General features: G+C 33.2%; 1 protein-coding gene across 1 annotated transcript in view; it reads left to right on the top strand.

The window, feature by feature from the left end:
- Positions 1-15,290, top strand: part of LOC143229832 (mitogen-activated protein kinase kinase kinase 11-like) — a 75,432-nt gene extending 60,142 nt beyond the window's left edge. Inside the window, exons 4-9 of the mRNA XM_076462653.1 lie at positions 205-380; positions 809-1,055; positions 1,701-1,829; positions 2,393-2,587; positions 3,224-3,490; positions 7,726-15,290. Of these exons, the coding sequence (XP_076318768.1) occupies positions 205-380; positions 809-1,055; positions 1,701-1,829; positions 2,393-2,587; positions 3,224-3,490; positions 7,726-8,951 (2,240 nt within the window). The 3' untranslated portion in view covers positions 8,952-15,290. The remainder of the gene's footprint in view (positions 1-204; positions 381-808; positions 1,056-1,700; positions 1,830-2,392; positions 2,588-3,223; positions 3,491-7,725) is intronic.
- The last annotated feature ends 6,756 nt before the right edge of the window (positions 15,291-22,046 follow it).

Genomic DNA, 22,046 nt, shown 5'->3' with positions numbered 1-22,046 from the left:
ATTAACAGTTTGTAAACAATATTTATATATATGTTTAGTAACTAAATAATATATAAATTCTCTTAACTATATGGATAAAATGTAAATTTTTTTAAGTTAAAGAATAATAACGTGTTTTGTTGAAAATATATAAATCTATGAATGAATGCTAAATCATTATCTTGCATAAATGTAACAAATGTAGATGTCTGTTCTCGACTGTAGAATGCTGGAATATTGATCCTCACAGCCGGCCAACATTTGTCAACCTTCTTACTGACTTAGAAGTCATAGCTCACTCTCCATTCATGAGCACACCTCAGGAATCATTTCACACCTTACAGGAGGACTGGAAACATGAGATTGGAGAGATGTTTCACGAGTTGAGGTGTCGTGATAAGGTGAAGAACTTTAATTTATATAATGAGTTTGTAACTCTGCTGAAAAAACAAGTGGATATTTAATGAAAACTTCAAACATGGAACATTTATTAGCTGAATGATTTTATCATGCATGAATAACCTAATGTTTCTAGCTTTCCTAGTTACGGGCATTCTATGAGCTATTCCTAAGAAAAGCTTTATGTCTCTGTGAAATGTGATTTTGTGGGAACTATTACAGTTGAATAAATCTTTGCAGTAAATACTTTTGTTGTTTGGAGCTATGATATAGAAGTTGCTGAAGTAAATCTCTGGTATGTGTTTTTATTTTGTTGGAATTGTAGTGTTTATTAATCTTAAACTACTCTCCATGGTGAGTCCTTTTGACTTCCAGTGGCTCTAGTTGAGACTTTATCTTAGTACGTTCCCATAATTTTGTCATTTTGTAGGAAATAAGGTGCAGGGAAGAAGAACTCAGTAAAGCTATTATCCAGCAAAAGATTCAGGAAGAAATGTTGAGGAAGAGAGAACAGGAGCTTGCTGAAAGAGAATTCTATGTCTTAGAAAGAGAACTGAGCATCATATTTATCCAGCAGCAACAGGGACGACCGACTCCTAAAAAAAGGAAAGGAAAATTTAAGAAGAGTAGACTCAAACTGTTAAAACATGGAAGTCATCAAATCAGTATGCCATCAGGTATTGTATAGATGTATCCTGGTGGGATAATGTGTAGTAGAACTGAAAAAAACAAAACAATAACAATAAAACATGAAAAATTTTGATAAAAAATTACTAATAAGAAAAATGTATTATAATGAAAGTATAAATGGTGAATCCATTTCTTGTATAAGTTAATTTTGGATTAATAATTTATACGTTACTAAGTGTTGTGAAGTATCCAAGCAAATATTTTTATAAATTTTAATGCTGTGTTCAAAATCAAATATAAAAGTGTGCGTTATGGATTCTGAAAACAAAAGTATATTAATACTTTCTCTAAATCTTATATTATGAATCACTTTCTTCTCGGATCTGTTTAGTCGGTAAGAGAGTCATCTTGTGTTTTAATTAGGGCACATGATTCATAATTGTAATTTAAACATTTTTAAGCAGCCGTTAAGGCTGTAATGCAAGTGTCTTTAAAATGCAATTTCAGTCCTTTTGCATTAATGTATGTTATAGGACTTTTGTTTTTTTAAAGTTTGTGAGAATTCAAAATATACTCTAGTGGTAAATCAGTGTAAGTTATCATCAAATTATTTGACTGATAATTCAATAATGAAGAAAGTTTCATTATTCATTACCAGAAGTCACAATAAATGTTTTTGTTTTCACTTGTAGATTTCCGACACAACATCACTGTACAACCCAGTCCCACAATGCGATCCGATCTAAAGTCTCTACTTATGCCCTCTAGTCCAGAAAGCCCTCCAGCCTCACCTAATCACCCTCGGTTACGAGCATATGCATGTAGGTTTTTCCTTTGTTTAATAGTTTTTGTATATCTTGTATAAGTATTTAATACCATTTTTTATTTCTTAGGCTTTGTTTTTGTTATATGTTAAATTTTCATGACTGCTTTAGTGTTACGTGCTTCTGTTTAACTTAATATACTTCATATATACATACATATATCTTTATCTCTTAAAACACTAAGATTTGTAATTTATTAAATACCTGAATAGAAACAGTTCATCTTGGCTATAAATATAAAGTTCTAAACAAGTATTGTGAAATTATGTCTCTTTATTGATAACCCCTCCAACAATGAATATCTGGGTAATATTGTGAGTCTGGTACAGTGGATGTTTAAGAAGTATTGTGAGACTGGTATACCTGTGATATGTTTATCTCTCCATCTTAAGTAGTATTGTGAAACTGGTACACCTAGACCATGTTGATAATTCCTGTAGCAGTAAATATCGAAGTGTACTTTTATTAGGCTTATATATATATAAATTTAATCAAAACTAGAAATTTTCATTGAGATGCAAAAAATGTGAATAAGTTTTCTGTTGTGATTTTGTTTTCAGTGCCAGCTGACGGTGTTAAGGGTAAAACCTGGGGGCCTAGTACCGTCCACCAAAAAGAGCACGGGTATTCCAGACAGAGGTTATTAATTGATGAAAATAAACGTTGGTCAAAAAGTGCTCCAAACCTTGAAAAGTCACAGCGCGGGACATTTCCAGTAGGAGGGGTTTCTAACATTGGAGCTCTTCATGAGATTGGTAGGTCAAAGGTGACAATTTGAGGGTCATTCAAGAAATCTAACTTCAGCTATTTATTTAACTTAAAATAGTAAGACATGAATGTGTGTTTGCATAGACAACTTAGTTTATCTTTTAACTAAGAAACATTTTTTATTACTGATCTGGGAATGGATCTAGAAAGTAGTGTGAGGTGGTTACAGCTACAGGTAAACTTCTGTCAGTAGCTACTGGTACTGAGTACCAGAACTTATTTTTGAAGTGATACTAGTACTGGGACGTATTTGACCTGCTTTGTTGTTTTCTATGTTGTGGTTGCAACCATCCTTTCTTATGGATTACTAAACAAATATTAGTCTTAGGCTTACCAAATGAAGACATTTTGTTTAAAAGGATTTATTACCTGGTGGTAGGAGAACACCCATTAGTAAAAAATCCTGGCTTCACACCCTGATATTTTTCTGAGGTTTAAGCTTGTGTTTGTAGTTTGTTCTTTCTTCTAATAAAATGAAGTATGATATGATGTGTGCTCTATGAATTTGGTGCTGAACTAAAGCTGAGCATGTTACAGAAACAAGAAAAAATTGCTTTGTGCTAATGTTAGTAAACTAATTGTGTAGTTCAGTTTGTCCCATTTATATGGCACTTCTTCTCCAGGAGCAGAGGAAGAATTGCATGACAATATGGGGTCACCTCGACACTGTGGATCTTACAATGGAACAGTAGCTACTGATTCTGGAAGCTTAAAGAGATGTGGCCATAAGCTGGTTGACTCCGTGTTATGCAATCTTGGTGCCATGCTGGCAGGAGTTGGTGCTGGATTTGATGTCCGCACAGTCAACCAGTCTCATGTCCACCCACGATTGACTCCTTCCAGAGCAGACGAAAAAGAAGAAGGTCGTCGGTGGTGTTCCAGAGATCCTGGTGAGTTAGTGCTTGGAATATGAATGTTAGCTTTGATGATATTTATAGACTTCCACAAACAAATGTTGATATATTACTAAGATGGTTGTTTATTATAGCTATGATTTGTATGTTCTTACCATATGATTGCAAAGAGCAGAAAATGATTGGGCATTACTAGTTCATGTATAATGAAGACACTATTTTCATTATAGAGACGTTTTCACACTAAAAATCAGTTTTCTATTTTAAAAAAAAATTTTTACATTTGATTTGTCTATGTGTACATATAGATACATACATATTATTTTGTGTATTACGTCTGACTTGTCTATGTGTACATATAGATACATACATATTATTTTGTGTATTACGTCTGACTTGTCTATGTGTACATATAGATACATACATATTATTTTATGTATTACTTCTGACTTGTCTATGTGTACATATAGATACATACATATTATTTTATGTATTACTTCTGACTTGTCTGTGTACATATAGATACATACATATTATTTTATATGTTACGTCTGATTTGTCTTTGTGTACATATAGATACATACATATTATTTTATGTATTACGTCTGACTTGTCTATGTGTACATATAGATACATACATATTATTTTATGTATTACTTCTGACTTGTCTGTGTACATATAGATACATACATATTATTTTATGTATTATGTCTGACTTGTCTATGTGTACATATAGATACGTACATATTATTTTATGTATTACGTCTGACTTGTCTATGTGTACATATAGATCACGTTACATATTATTTTATGTATTACGATCTGACTTGTCTATGTGTACATATAGATATGCATATATATTATTTTATGTATTACGATCTGACTTGTCTATGTGTACATATAGATACATACATATTATTTTATGTATTACTTCTGACTTGTCTGTGTACATATAGATACATACATATTATTTTATGTATTATGTCTGACTTGTCTATGTGTACATATAGATACGTACATATTATTTTATGTATTACGTCTGACTTGTCTATGTGTACATATAGATACGTACATATTATTTTATGTATTACGTCTGACTTGTCTATGTGTACATATAGATATCGCTACATATTATTTTATGTATTACGTCTGACTTGTCTATGTGTACATATAGATACGTACATATTATTTTATATGTTACGTCTGACTTGTCTATGTGTACATATTATTTTATGTATTACGTCTGACTTGTCTATGTGTACATATAGATACATACATATTATTTTATGTATTACTTCTGACTTGTCTGTGTACATATAGATACATACATATTATTTTATGTATTATGTCTGACTTGTCTATGTATGTTATATAGATCACGTTACATATTATTTTATGTATTACGTCTGACTTGTCTATGTGTACATATAGATACGTACATATTATTTTATGTATTACATCTGACTTGTCTATGTGTACATATAGATACGTACATATTATTTTATGTATTACGTCTGACTTGTCTATGTGTACATATAGATACATACATATTATTTTATGTATTACGTCTGACTTGTCTATGTGTACATATAGATACATACATATTATTTTATGTATTACTTCTGACTTGTCTGTGTACATATAGATACATACATATTATTTTATGTATTATGTCTGACTTGTCTATGTGTACATATAGATACGTACATATTATTTTATGTATTACGTCTGACTTGTCTATGTGTACATATAGATACGTACATATTATTTTATATGTTACGTCTGACTTGTCTATGTGTACATATTATTTTATGTATTACGTCTGACTTGTCTATGTGTACATATAAATACACACATATTACTTAATTTATGCTTGATATTGTGAATGTTTAGATTGGCTTTCCATTCTTTAGGTATTTTATTTCAAACTTGCTTCTATAAAATTATTTGAAAAGATTTTATTTCACAATAAAGTAAGTGTCTGCCAGAGCAGATAGTAGTTAATTGAAAATTTTAAATCATAATTGATTAGTTTAACTTTATTTTGCAAAGCAAATTGTGATGTATAAACACTGGGAATGTTTACTTAGAATGAATAACAGATAAATACTGACAATACTGCACTAAGAACACTATGATATATAAGTACTGGTGACACTATATTATGAATGTAATAATATATAAATAATATTAGTACTGTTCCAACATTGTAATGCAGTCTCATATATAGTGCTAACTGTGGTCTTTGTTCGAATGTTCATCTGTCTCCCGTTTGAAATGCTGTGCATGCAGACAGTTTAACACTCACTTTTGAAATGATAGGAAAACGGGAACAAATAATGTTGATACCAAATTGTATATCACAAGCAGGAAATTTTACACTGAATTGTTAAGGATTAATCACATTATCATTCAAATTACAAAATGTGACATAATTTAAAGAATAAAAATGTAAATTTACCATATGTTGTTGTTGAGTAACTCTTAGCATGACTAAAATGTTCAACAGCTACTTTTCTTGGCAGGTGGTACAAGTAGCTCAGAGCTTTGGCTCTGAAATCTCAAGAGTGTAACACAATCTGTTTTAAAGTCCAGAAATAATTTAAATTGATAGATTAACTTTTCCCATCACTGTGGATGGGTACTTTTACTTGTGATGTATAAACTGGTGGTACAATACTAACATTGAACTCGTATGTAGACAAGTCTATTTCAGTATTCTTCTAAGATTGTATTTATATGTTAAATTTGTAGAGCAGTATAATAATAATTGACTAAAAGACTTAATTTGTTATTGGTAAGTTAGACTTGGATGATGTTTCAGCTTTGTATGTTTGCTTTAGTCAGGTAATATGTGTTTGGGTCTTTCCTATGTGTGGTTGTGGAGAGGATTGATGTTACTGTTGAGACTCACCTAACTGGCTGCTTGACATGGTCCTACAACATGACTCTGTGGTGTTTGATTAAGGAATCGTTGATATCTAATCCAAAATCTATATCAATGAGTTATTTTGTATTTCTTATGTAAAGTGATTTTTTTTCTCATGACTTTTCCAGTTTTCTTCATTGTCACTGGGTTTAGAATTTTTCCAATTAATGTGGTAACCAGTTGCAACAGTATGTTGTTGTATTTCTGAACTGTTGATCTTCGTTGATCTGACTACATTTTACATTCTTTAGTTTCTGCTCCAAATATCTGATATTTTCTCATATATTATAAACCATAACAGAAACAGAGAATTTTGTATCTTATGTTTTCTGAAAAATTTACTGGTTGGTTATTTTACTTTCATTAAAATGTTTGTTAGTCATGGCTGCTGCTAAAGTTAAGTTTAATCTGGTATAGATGTTATATGTGATTTGGTGTAAGAAAGTAATGAAAATGGTTGTTTTTTTTTATATATAGTATGTTGTGTGACAAACCTCCCATCCTACCCACGGTCACCTTTGTTAGGTAACTATTACAATAACAGTTGCTTAATGTTGTAAAGTCAGTATTCTTCATCACATATATTTATGAGCTCTTTTTTGTATAAATATACAAATATAACTAACTTGACTATTTCTATGTGAATTGATTGATAAAGTAAATATTTGTCTGTTGGTTGGTGTTTGATCTGTGGTGGGCGAGTTTTTAGAGGTGCATTTCTCTAGGAAATCAAGAAAGAATTAGTGACCTATCACTGCTATTTTCATACTAAACTTCAATGAACTTCATTGGGAATCCAGAAAAACCATGAAATTATTATGAGGTAGCTGTGTTGTGTTGGCAAATGATGAAAGTATCATTCACATAATAGTTTCAAAACAAAAGGTAAACGTCATTGGTAAAGCAGAAATGTAAAGTAATCAATTTATTATAAGAATTGCAAAATAAATGCTTTAACAAGGATTTTGTGATCTTTGCACTTCCTTGATCTTGAACTCCAAGGAGCTCTGTTGTAGGACCACATTCAGAAGCTAATCAGACAACCCTCATAATCAATCCTTTTCATATAAATACCCTCAGAATATAAACTGTGACAGTCATCATCCAAGTCTAAAACTTTCCAGGCAGTTCGTCCTTTGAGAAAGTATACAGCAGGTTATGCATTCAGTTGTGGACTTGGTAATACTAAGTACTGTTTTCTATTACAGGGCTATTATATTAATAATGTTTTGGTTTTATAGTTTATTTCAAATATATAAGAAAATTATCCTAAAAACAGTGATAGTTAATAGCTATTAATAAAATTTTGCTGTATAGTAATATTCTGCTGTTTAATTTCAAGATTCATTATATTGCCTTGGACCTGAATATGATTTCTCCTCTGCTTCTGGCTACACTCACAACACTTACCATGGGCAAACTCGGCATTATAGGCCTAGCATCAGCTTTGAAGTTAGTGGATCTCCTCTGCGATTCACAGATTCTCCTCAGCACAATCCAAGTATTGGATCAGGTGGATCCCACAACCCTCATGCTCAAAGCCCTCGACGAAAATCTTCTAGTGCCAGTAATGACAGTGAGCATGCTTTTACCAGTTCTAGCTCAGGCATAGGTCCTTCACCCATGGGCATGCCACCTCCTATGGGAGAGAGGTACTTGGATTATAATCGTCAAGATAGCTATCCAGCTGTACACAACCATTATACTGAATATGGGTCACATTACCACTACCACCCAGAGTACAGAGGCCCAGGCTTGGAGTCCAATTACTACATTGAGAGGTTCTTTCAAGATTATTCAAGGCCAGAAGTTTATCATGTTGAAAGGATTTATCCTGACTTTATGCGCCATCAAGAAGGCTATCATGCATATGAGAACCCCACTTCCTCTGTTCCTTCAGGAAACCCTCCAACTGCAATCTCAGCCCAACCTTGGACTCCTCAGAGAATAGTTTACGGACATCGTCGAACTTCATCCAATGTATCTAATGCCTCAAATACATCATCATCAAATATAAATCCTTCATTCCATATGGATGACCATGAACATAATATACCTCATCCATCAACACCACCCCCTCCATCCCACTCTTTGGGGTACCACTATCCGTCACAACTTTCCCAGCTAGATACTCCGAGACGTCAAACCAGTGTCGACTCCTTCCCTGATCGACCTCTCACCTTAGACATTCCAGGAAGGTATCGGCCAACTCCTATTTTTAAAGTCAAAACTAATGTAGGACGAACCTCGCCACAAGGCTGGGCCCCTTCATTCAGCGGAGGTGGGACTCCAACCAACTCTAACCCCCCTGATTCCAACACATGGATAACACCTGGGGAGAGTTGTGGTATCTCCCGTGTTCGGTTTCAAGTGGGAGGCAGTCATGAAGAACCTACACGAATCAGTAGAGCAATAGGAACTTCTGGAAGTGACAAGACCTTGCTTGACCTTCCAGCAGAAGGTCAATCTGAGGATGAAACCATTCCACTTACTGCCAGAATGCAACTTTCTATCCATAAAAAGCAGAGACTGGCTTTTCAAGATAGGGAAAAAAACCTTTTGCCATAATGTAAAATTTCTTATATTTCTGAAAGCCATCACAATGACACCCGTAGAGTGACCTGAGTTCTAACAAACCTTCGCCATTAGCATGCTGAGGTAGTGATGATATTTAAAAAAAAAAAACCAACAAAAACAAGCAAACAAAAAAAAACCTAAAAACAATCCATTCTGTATTTAAGAATTTTATTAAGTATTTACCTATAACATTCCATCACAGGTACTTTTAATAGTGTTGATTACTTTCATTAATGTGAAGAGATGTGGTATTCCTCTTTTTGCAGGTTGTGAACTACTGGTAGGATAACTTTATCTATGTACATATAAATAATCTCAGAGCATAGGTTTGAATGTCGTTATTAATTAATGCTTGCATACAAATTAATGAAACTACTACGAAGGTCACAAACAAGTTTAACATTTTCATAACTTTTCACGTATCACTAAAAAAAGAAAATGTAAAATCATGCCATTTTTAAGAAAAATTAATGTACAGAATTATTTTCTAGTTTTTGTATAGGATGTGACTGTTCCACTTATTCTTCAGTAGACAGATTATGTAATTTTCCTGTAAATCAGTTTTTTTTTACTTAATTTGAGGCTAGAGGTATACTCTTGTTTGTGTGTAAAAAAGAGTTTTTGGTTTTTTTAAATAGTTCCAGTTGCAGGAAGAACCCATGTTGCTAGTCTTATTCTGCGCACGTTGTGGGTAAATTCTTGAATTGCCGAGCCCAGGTCACACTTTATTACACAGCAACTTTATAACTGGGTGTTACAGGTTATTGGTTTGTGATAAACTTAAAATCGTAATAGTCAGCTTCAGTACTGATCATTGCCATGTGTATAATAGCCAGCTTCACAAAGAACAGTGAATAACTTGAGGCATACACCTGGTTTTGTAACACCCTCTTTTCAACAAGAACCATAATTGAGATGTGTGTAGCACCATAGTAACCAGATTGAATAATGATTGCAAGTACTTGAGAATATATGTGGCCCCTAAACAATCAACAAGCATTTGAGTTATGTGTAGCTTCAGTAAGAACTACAAACACTGTATCCACTTCAGTAGTAATTGCAAGCACATGAGATTACATGTAATATCATACTAACCATTTTCATTGAGAACTACAAACATTCAATACTATAAAACCTAGTTTCAGTAAATAGAAAGTACAAGCATTTGAAGCACTTATGGCATTATGATAAACCTCTAATAGAATCCACAAGAAATTTGAGTTGGATCATAATATCCAGTTTAATTTGGTACCATGATTATTTGACGTATTTTTAGCACTGTAACCCACAGGATGGTTTTAGCAATTATAAACTCTTATAGTAAAGGTGGTGTTATAATAGTCAACTTTAGTAGAAACCACAGGTACTAATAACATAGAAGACCATCTCGCCTATCATCATTTTAAATTAAAATACATGAATAAGGAGCTTGTTGACGTAGGGCAGCCCATGTATTACCAATCTACGGTAACCGTTTCTTATAATCATTCTTCTTCAATACATTAGCCCTGTCATAGTGTAGATTCTCATTTTACTGTTTAATGTATATAAAAGTACTAACTATTTCACATTTACCTTGAAGAAAATAATGAAAATAATGGGATTTGCATTATGTTGTGTAAACTCTATATTAGCTATAACTCTTTGTTTTCCAAGATGTTTATATTAGCTCAAGAAAAATTGTGGTTCTTGGTTACTATAGAATGAAGCCATTTCTTTAATCTTTAGACAACTATTTTATCATCACAGACAGCCAAGTTCAGTATTGTTTTTCTTATTGTTACAATGTTAGAAATGAAATATAAAATATAGACATCATTTTACATTATTTTGTACAGTGGGAATGTTGTAGGTAGCAGCACCAGTTGATGATGGCTACTGTTTAAGGGTTAAAGACTGTTCATTTCTCTTCATTTTCCGATATGATAACATTGAATTTTTGGTTTGAAATAATATTGCTTCATGCTTAATTAAGCAAAAAATAAATAAAGTATATTGATTATTAAGGGTAAACTATCTAGGCTTCATAAAGGTAGACTTTCTGTCAAGGAGAGATTGTCCAGGCTAGATGAAAGTTTACTTGTATCAAGGAGAAACTGTCTGGGTTAGATGAGGTAGACTTGCTATTTTGTGGACCAGTGAAATAGGCTAAATGAAGATGATATTAACAAGGACAAACTAAGTAGCCTAAACTAAAGCAACTGTAAAATTTATAAAATAAATTCTTCTATTAAATAATTTACGACTAAAATTTAAAATAAATCTTATGTCTGTGTTTAAAAAAAAGGTTTTTTACACACAATTACTTGCTTATAGTTTGTAAGTGAATGAAAATAGTAATACATTCAGTTTCATTATAAATATCCCCTTGATTCTAGATGGAGTTTTCTAAAATAAATCAACATTTTTTTACATTTTTCATGTGATAGAACTGATATTAACGTGTTTTTTTTATAATGACTATTTCCTATTAATTAGCAAATTCTATGTGATGTCTTTAGGTTTAACAGTTTGAATTAAGCTACATTATCTCTCTCCTTATTGTTAACAGCTGTTACTTTCTCAGATGCCTTGTTCTAAAGAGAGAAACCTTTATTTTAGACATCAGATTGCCAAAGAATCTCATTTCTGCTCAAGTAAAGTTGTGGTGAAATTTCCACATTTAAACACATACACAGCTAGACGAAATGGCAAGCAATAGTAGGCATCTTTCCAAGTTTGAAAAACGTTTCACAGATATATATATATATATGTATATGAAATTATATCTAAGTGGTGACCTTGTTCTTTTGTAAACTTACCAATTTGATAGAGTTTTTGTAAAAAATTCTTTGGTTGGATAGTTAATTAACAAAGATGCTAAATGATCAAAAGCATTATGCTATGAATAACTAATTTATACTTCAGGCTTATTTTGTATATGTTTGATAATTCAGCCTGTTTGGACCACTTGTTTTACTTCAACCACAGTTAAGTGTGTGTACAGATTGTGTAGTTGGATGATTAACCCTAATCTTTTTCATTCTACAGATTTTGTTAGTGGCACTCTCAGGGTTTAGGTTACCTAGAAATATCAGTCAGTGGTGTTTATACTAAAGACACATGTGGACTCCTATCATTAAAAACAATAAATAGGAAATATGTGTAAATACCCACTGAAATGTGAAAAATTGAAGACTTTGCATAATTATAGCTGTCGTTGACATCTTGAGTATCCTGCCATAATCATGTTATATATATATATACATATATATATTGTTTGAACAGCATTATATTTTATTTATGGTTTGGAAGATTTACCAAGTAGGGTTAAAAAAAAAATTTTGGATGTAAATTTGTGTAATTTTATTAACTTATATGTTTGACTATGGGTAGGAAGTCCAAAAAGCATGGAAGTCTTGGATATATATATTTTTTAAATTGTACTTGAAATGGTAACCTTTGAAAAGAGTGACTTTGTTAAGTGTTTGAGATTTTGTCAATTGAAAAATGTCATACAAAAATCATGTGTGTAAAACTTTTCCTCTGGTGTTTTTGGGACAGGCTTTAAACAAAGCACTCTTTGAGAGTGAAGAAATAAAAACTAATGTTAGTGTTCCTTTATCTTATGCAGAAAGGTTTTCAATAAGAATGATGTATGGAAATTTGTTTTACAAACTGACATGAACATATAAATAGTTTCTTCATTAACTATCAAAGAAACAGTTACTGCTAGATATTTATTCACCTGCTAAAGACAGATTCTTAAATAAGTAATTTTTTTTTAAATGCAAACATTTTTTTTGTCAGTTTAAAGGCAGGCAGAACAAAAAAATTAAACTTACTGAAGAAAATGTTGTCTGTTGAATTAACATTACATTAAGTAGACTAGCTTTTAATTTTATCTTGTGAAAAACTTAACATTTTACTGTGATTACTCTTTGCAATTTGTACATATATATTGATAAAGTAAATGAAAACTAATAAAACATTACAGGTCTATCTTGTACAATAATAGTTTGGATACACAGAATATTTAAGCACAGAAATAATTAAACACCACAGAGAGAGAAAAGAGTGGATGGTCAAAAAGTGGTGAACTGAGCAGTGCTTTTATACAGGTGTAATCATAAGAACTGTAGAAGAATGTAAAATGTGTATATTTTACAAAAGTTCTGTTGCAAAACAACACAGCTTGTGTCGGTGATGAGTGGGTTTAGTTTATTTTTATTGAAAGGCACAACTAATACAGTAGTGTCAAAATCTAATGGTATGGAATGAGGAAAGTTTGTTTACCCGAGTTTTATTGCAGGATGTTAACAAATGATAATCTGCAGCTATTAAGTGAGAAGTTGTGCATCCAAAAGTATTATGTTGGACTTTAGTGAAATACTTTGACATAGACTTGTGTCACTGTAGACAACAACAAAAACTATGCACTCAAACAATCTGCCATTACTGTTGAGTCATCATTGATTAATTTATTCTTTATTTCAGTACTCTGTCTTCCACACTAACCATTAAACCTTTCTCTCACTTGCCTCACCTGAATGTTGACTTGTAATTCACGTCAATCTGTACAGTATCCTGCCTCGAGGTGAAGTACATTAAATTGTTATTTACAGTGTGATGTGTGTGTCTGTCTGTGTAATTTTCTTGAAGCAGTAATACTTGCACTTACAGAAATGTATGTTCAGTAACTTTTTAATAATCTCAACATTCATGTTTAATTTTTTGTGGCAATAACATTTTTCCCTTGCTGAAAAATCGTTACTTAGTACTTTAATGAAATGCACCATTCTTGTTTACTAACTGAATATAATTAACACACTCCTCTGTAAAACAAATGTCACTACCTTCTTAATGAAATGTCTGTCATACTTCTTCAGAGAAGGTATGCTTAAAAACTGTCATAATAGAATCTTATTTTCATTTGATACATTTCTATAAGTGAGGCACTTCTATATATAACTACTATTCACATGTTTAATGAAACACCTCAGCTATCTTCCCCATGCCTCTGTAATTAGCCATTTTCGATCCAGAACATAGATTCAGTGGTTTACTTATAATAATTTAAAAGCAAACCATTGCTGACTTTCAGCTTACCAAGTGTTTTAATGTTTGAAGATGTATTTAAGTCGGAAGTTTGATTAATAACGGAAGTGCTTGGCAGACCTGTTTGAATAATTTGATTACAAGTAATATGATTACACACACAGTGTTTTGTTTTTCTCTTTGCAATAGCTCAATACAGAAGGTTATTTGTAAACATATTAGGCTGATTAGGAGCTTCTGTTTCAGAAAAGAAAAATCGTTTGTATCCAATGAAATTTTGAGTTAAATTGCTGTGATAATTTCTACTATTTGGTATATGTAAAGATAGACAAAAGGAAATGTGATATTCAGTATATTACAGTGACAATTTACTTTCTGAGTTACTTAATTTACTGTTTGTTTTTTTATTAGGTTTTCTAATATTACAGAAATTTCTTTTTACATTCCAGAAATGGTAATTAAACTTATAAAAATAAATGAAGTTATATATATATATATATACATGTATTTTAATGTCAGGGTATCTTGTTTTGTTTTTTTTCATTTGTTTCGGAACAATAGTTCATTCTTTTATTTTGAAATATATCTTGTTATTTCAGTTTATATTATTTAGTATGATAAAGTAGAATAAATGAACTGGATACAATCCTTAAAGTTTAAAAGAAAAACTGTTTTAACTGATAAATCAAAAGATGCTGGAAAAAGATTTTTTTTTACTTTAGTCTGCTTATGCAATCACGTCGGTGGCTGTTAAATTGCTTACTAGAAAGAGTGTAAAAATATTTATTAGGAGTTTTCATAATCCTATGTTGTTACATGTACAGAGTTTCTTTTAGTTAAGTATTCATAGCAAATACTTGGTATTATTTTTATTACAACTCTGATTAGTATGACGAAACATCGTGGTATGATTAGGTTTTCGTTTGTTATTATTGAATAAAAAGGATAATTCCCAGTTATTCATTCCATTTGAATTGTACATAAAGTTCAAATATTAGTGTTGTACAGATGGCATCTTCTGAATGATCGCATGTATTTTAATAAGTTTTCAGTCTTGTAAAGTATCCAATTGGTTATTTCCTTCATTATGTAAAACAGCTAACATTTTTCTTTTATGTAAATACTAAAAGTTCAGTTACTCAGCTAATGTTGGTACCACTTTTTATGTAAATGTGGCCATACAATTTGAAACGTTTTTAATTTTTTAGGGTGTGTGTGTGTGTTAAAGTGCAGTATGCCCAACATCTTTACACTGGAATGATTGTATTATGCGATTAAAAAGAATCTTAATCATGGGTGTTCATGACGTGTTGTTTTCTAACTATCAGCATGCCTACTAAGAAGACAGATTGCTCTTCAGATGTTAAATTTTCATCTACCATTAAATGTAGGTTTGCGTAAGGTATTACAGTTAACGTTCGGTAAGATTGTTATTTCTTTCATCCTAACAAGTTCGAAATAGCGCACAAGTTGTCAGATTAAAAAAAAAAAGAAAAAAAAAAGAGATAGAGACAGGAAAAAAGGGAACTCGTGAATTTAAAATACACCAGTACAAATATCTATATAATTATTTTGGTGCTAAAGCACATCGATCATTCGTTAGAAATTTCGCAAACTCTGAATAATTAAATATGAATTGTTTTTTATCTAACATCGACTGTTGTATAGTTACTTTATTATGAATACGATTTTTTACAGAATGTACTAGTAAATCTTTTTAATTTTCTTTGTATTAGTCGATCTAACCAAACTTGACCAATACACGATATGGCCTAGCATGGCTTGGTGGTTAGGGCGCTCGAGTCGTAAACTGAGGGTCACCGGTTCGAATTCCCGTCACATCAAACATGCTCATCCTTTCAGCCGTGAGAGTGTAATAATGTCACAGCGCATCCTACTGTTCGTTGGTAAAAGAGTAGCCCAACAGCTGGCATTTGATGGTGATGACTAGCTGTCTTCCCTCTGGTCTTACACTGCTAAATTAATGACGGCTAGCGCACATAGTCCTTGTGTAGTTTTGCGCGAAATTCAAACGAACAATACAGCCATAGTTATAACGTTAACACAACTAAAGGTATGGATCATTTTCAGCTTTATGTTACAGCTTGAACTTTAAACTTTTTTATGCGAGGGCCGGTAAATTTAAATCAACTGTTGTACTCGTGAAGATATATTAATTAGGCTTACTCCAGGTTTTCAGTATTGAGATAGTTATTTAGAACTACGTAAAATACTACGTAGTTACTTGGGTTTTCAAATACGTTTGAAATTATACTTACGGATATAAGTCTTTTAATAACGCCTACCCATATTTTTTAAAAAGGAATTCAGTTTTATTTAACTTAAAATAGGAGAATAACTATTCGGACACCAAGAGTGTAGCGAACACAGAATAATTGTTCAGCTTGCACTCCTGGTATCCGAATAAAGGATCTGAAAGTATGTGAAAACTTGTGCTTGTAAGAAATCAGTAATGATAAGATAGAGAGGACAAAGTTAATACCAAACTTACAGGAAAATAATCAAATCTGTAAATATTGTTTTCCGATCATGCTTAGATTTTTTCTTCCCGAATAATATTTAGGAGAAAGAATGATACTGTCTGACTCTGTGAGCACTAGATGGCAGCACTTTGTTAGAAACTAATTGCCAAGACACTGATAAAATCAAGCAAATCTGTCAAAATTCCGTAAGGAAATTCACCATATGGTGGATGTTAATTTTACTTCATGAGTAATAGTGATTGGTTTTTGGTTTTCTTCGACCAGGAAAATTATATGGATGGTTGCTAGGCTATCGAGAAGCGACGGGAGTTGTGGATGTGAGTTAAACTCGTGATTTTATCCATTTATTAATAAAAAATCGAAACTATCCCTCGAGATAATAGTTATTAGATAATGCTGGACTATTAATTCGAGAGTTCACGTCTCGCTTCAAGAAGAAGGAACAAGAAAAAGTACCTCGCAGTTTGGGATTTTTGCTACATCGAAACTGTGGTTGTCAACTCTATATTCCGTCGGACAAGAATAGATCAAGATATGGTAGTGAATGCCATTGACTTCTTGTCAATCAGTTAAAAGTTATAGACAGCTTCATGCATATAACTCTTTTTGTAACCTTACACGAAGGGTCTAACAAAATTGTTGTTACACTGAGTTAATTTAACACACCTCAAAGTCATAACCACGGCTTTTAGGAATATCACAAATAAATACACCCTTTAACTTAAGAATAATCAAAATTATTGAAAATTTACTAGGTGGAAATATATTGTGAACTTAATTCAACATCACATGCACGGGAAGAAGTCCATGAACGTAAATCACGATCTTTTACAGAGTACCATTTAACGTGATACAAAGTATCTGACGCTAGATTTACCAACATTCATTTTACCCTACGTTGTTTTAGTGACAGTTCATGGTAGGGGATAATAAATACCAAGTAGAATATGAGGGATACTCAAAACAACTGTGTATTTTAAAGGATGTAGATATGCAAACTATACGTTAGATGAGTGTTTTTGCTTTACATTAATATTACCTTGTGCACTGACTTATCGTAAATATAACAAATACGTTCGTAAACTTATCTGATTTTTTGTGTATAACAGACTTGTACATTTTACTAAAAGTTGCCTCATCTCGAGTAGATACACACAGCCAATTCGGAACTAAAGTAAATATTTCTCAGTTACGAGGTCTATCGAGTGAACCGAGTACGTTCACGCTCGATTTATGTACTCAAAACTTTTTTTTTTTTTTTTTTAACTTATCTACTACTAATTTTTCTTGGGCTTTTCCTTTTCACAGTGCAATTCGCACGAGTTGCAACATTATTTGTAAGTTTTTTTTTGTATCTTAGAATATTTTACGTACCCTTTCTAGACTTTGTAACACAAAATATTAAATTATCGGGAATTTCTCTATAGAGGGCAAACCTTCGAAAATAAGGATCATCTTCATGATACGTAACACATTTGTTCTTTAGGATCTCTCTCATATTCCTGAATGTTGTTACAGAATGCCTAAATATCATTGATACCAGAACTCTTTAGTCTGTGAACTACTGATATATATGTACACTTGCAGTATGAGGGTCACGAACATCCTGGCTTCTTTATAATTAAATCGATATGTGTTACAATATTAGCAAAGAAGACAGGGCAAGATTACTGATAAAATTTTCACTTTATGAAAAAATCTCGCCAGAGCAGAAACCGATGGTGAATGGTATAAAAACAAATTATTAATTTGAGTGTTAATGTTAATTTAATTACACACGTACCAACAGTTTTAACACGAAAATCTAAAATTTATGCCTATAATCTATTCAGATCATTGCTTTCTGTAAATTGTCATCGCGGGTTTCTGGCGTATAATGTTGAAATCGAATGAGTTAAGTTTGTAACTATTATGTAAAACAACCATTGCAGCATTACAACAGGCCCGGCATGGCGTAAGGCGTGCGACTCGTAATTCGAGGGTCGCGGGTTCGTGCCCGCGTCGCGCTAAACATGCTCGCCCTCCCAGCTGTGGGGGCGTATCATGTGACGGTCAATCCCACTATTCGTTGGTAAAAGAGTAGCCCATGAGTGGGTGGTGATGACTAGCTGCCTTCCCTCTAGTCTTACACTGCTAAATTAGGGACGGCTAGCACAGATAGCCCTCGAGTAACTTTGTGCGAAATTCCAAAAAACAAACAAACAGCATTACAACAATGTAAAAACAAAACGAATTACACCCTCTGACAACAGCTGGAAGAAAATAAAACACGCCATAATTAACAATAAAAAACAAATAGTCTTTAAACTTTAGTAATAATAAATAATGTATGAGCATAACTTTTGTAATGATAAAAACTAGATAAACCCTTTACATAACGGATATAAATTTATATAACAACACGAGAAAAGAAACATTTACAAACAGAATAAAAATAGTTATTTGAGTTTGAAAATGGAAAAGAAATGAAATAAAATATAAAAAAATGACTCGGAGATACTATATTTTTGTTCGAAAGTGGCTCAGTGGTAAGTCGGTAGGCTTACAATGTTAAAATAGGGTTTCGATACCCGTAGCGGGCACAGAATAAATAGCTTATTGTGTAGTTTCGTGTTTCTCAACAACCAAAATAAACACATCTATATACTTACAACAGTTTGTCTCAGATGTATAGAAGCATCTTACACTATACATAATTAACATGTACAGGGAAGGTGAGAGTTCCGGCTTCTCTTGTCCTTACACACATTCTATTGGCAGATCTTTCAACATGGCGCTTGCCCATTGATTAACCACAGTGATAATCATGATACTATCTCAATTTTTAGCTTAGGTCTTGTTTGTTTTGGTCAGCTTAGCCTTCACAAACTTTCACTTCCAATCCTGTCAATGGTAGTTACGTCGTTTCTATCAAACAGGACTTTAGTCTCGGTTCTTGACGACGTGAAATTCACTTGAAATAAACCTGAAGATGAGTTAGGAAGGTCAAAACGTTTTCCTTCCTCATCAAGAAAAGTATTAATACCCATACCAGCTGTTCTGAGATACATTTTCAAATCTCAGTTCATTATGTACCATCTCTTGAAAATAAAACTTAACGATAGGGATTTGAAGAAATGTTTAGTGATGACTTTGGGTGAACTATCCTCAGCTGTTGCTGGATTATCTCGTATAATTTCTTAGAAGGTTATGACTCTACCTTCTTTGACATAAAAAAACACACCTTTTTCTTTGCATTTATATTAGCCCGATGGGCAAATTATGTCACTGGGCCAATTAATGAAGTGAAAATAATCTTGTTAATACTCAAGGACTCCTTGTCAACGATGGTAGTGGCGTGACTGGCGACATTGTCTTCACAAATGTCTCACTCTTGTAAACAATAATCTCTATTAATATTACCGACAGACGCAAAGTGCAATTGCATTGTACACTGGGCAATCGCTTTTACTGGACTGTAAAATTGTTTTTGAAGATATCTTAAAGTACACATCTTTGGCATAGATCATGTACCAGACTGTTTAAACCACATGCTCTCATATTATCTGATTCAAAGATAATGTCAGACTTACAAAGAACAATTAGAGTTACTTACGCGATTGTTCATTTCCATTTAAGCATAAAAGGTTGTAACCTCGAAGCATCTCCTGACATGCCTTTAGAGGACGTTGCTATTAACGTTCATGCACAAAGTACAGCTTTACAGTAATACCACACAGCACATACACTGCTGGCCAAAATCTTAAGGCCAATGAACATAAAGAAAAAATATGCATTTTGCATTGTTAGACTCAACCACTCATTTGAGTAGAGCTTCGAAAGAGGACAATAAGAAAAGGAAAAATAAAAATAAACTTTTTTAGCATTTAAGAGGGAAAATGTGAGCACTATGAAATTAGCCTAAATACTAGCTGGTCAAATGTTTAAGACTATACTGAAACGAAGCGTTAATCGGTAAACACGTAACGAAATTTAGTCATTTGTGTTCAAGCATTAGCGTTGTAAACATCTCCCACTGACATCTCCTGTGTTACATTGGGTAAAAAATATGGCAAAGGCTATAAAGTTGACAGAGTTTGAACGTGGCAGAATTGTTGAGCTGCAAAAGCAAGGTTTCTCTCAACGTGCCACTGCTGGTGAGATTGGGCGGCGTAAAACTGCTGTTGAAAATTTCTTAAAAAGATCCTGAGAGATACGAAACGAGAATTTCAAGTCGTCGGCCCAAGAAAATTTCGCCGGCGTTGAGCAGGAGGATTCGACGGGTTGTCCGGCAAGACATCAGCCGATCGTCGAACTAGATTAAGTCCCTTACGGACGCAGAATGCAGCTCAAGAACAATAAGACAGCATCTACAAGAGAATGGCTTTAAAAACCATAAACGCATTCAAAGGCCACGGGCCTGGCATGGCCTAGCGCGTTAAGGCGTGCGCTTTGTAATCTGAGGGTCGCGGGTTCGCGCCCGAGTCGCGCCAAACATGCTCGCCCTCCCAGCCGTGGGGGCGTTATAATGTCACGGTCAATCCCACTTTTCGTTGGTAAAAGAGCAGCCCAAGAGTTGCCGGTGGGTGGTGATGACTAGCTGCCTTCCCTCTAGTCTTACACTGCTGAATTAGGGACGGCTAGCACAGATAGCCCTCGAGTAGCTTTGTGCGAAATTCCAAACAAACAATCAAAGGCCACGCGTCCTTCCACACAACGAAACAGCTTGGTTAAACTTTACTGAGACACACCAAACATGGGACGTAGAAAAGTGGAAGAAGATTTTGTTCTCTGATGAGAAAAAGATTAACCTGGATGGTCCAGATGGCTTCCAACGTTACTGGCACGATAAGGATATCCTACCGGAGACATTTTCTACACGACACAGTGGAGGAGGTTCCATCATGATTTGGGGTGCTTTCTCCTTCCATGGAACAATGGAGCTTCGGGTTATACAGGGGCGTCAAACAGCAGCTGGCTACATTGGAATGTTGGAGAGAGCATCCTTATTGTCTAAAGGTCCTTGCTTGTGTGGAAATGACTGGATCTTTCAGTAGGACAAGGCTGCAATCCACAACGCCTGCAGGACGAAGGACTTTTTCACGGCGAATAACGTGATTCTTTTGTACCAGCTGGTATTTAGGCTAATTTCATAGTGTTTACATTTTCTTTATTAAATGTTTATTTTTTTCCCCTTTTCTTATTTTCATCTTTCGAAGCTCTACTCAAATAAGTGTTTGAGTCTAACAACGCAAAATGCATATTTTTTCTTTATTGGCCTTAAGGTTTTGGCAAGTAGTGTAGGAAGACCAGGTGTTACATGACGAAGAAGTAAGGTAGCTATAACAAAACCAACTTAATGACTTTCTTGACTATGTACTATGTGAAAACCGCACATACACACAATAAACGATGAAGTCCGAAATAAAAATGTTACATTAAAATATGAAAGTGGGAAACGCTTATATATCACTCAAATATAAGTGTTTGAAGTTAACTAAATCTTTGGTTGCTACTGATCTATTCTAAATGCCATCTTTATAAATGAACATATTAACTACATGAG

This window comes from Tachypleus tridentatus, chromosome 1 (assembly GCF_004210375.1).
Source record: "Tachypleus tridentatus isolate NWPU-2018 chromosome 1, ASM421037v1, whole genome shotgun sequence".
Taxonomy (NCBI): domain Eukaryota; kingdom Metazoa; phylum Arthropoda; class Merostomata; order Xiphosura; family Limulidae; genus Tachypleus; species Tachypleus tridentatus.
The sequence above is the reverse complement of the archived record's forward strand: the minus strand, read 5'-3'. Positions and strand labels throughout refer to the sequence as shown.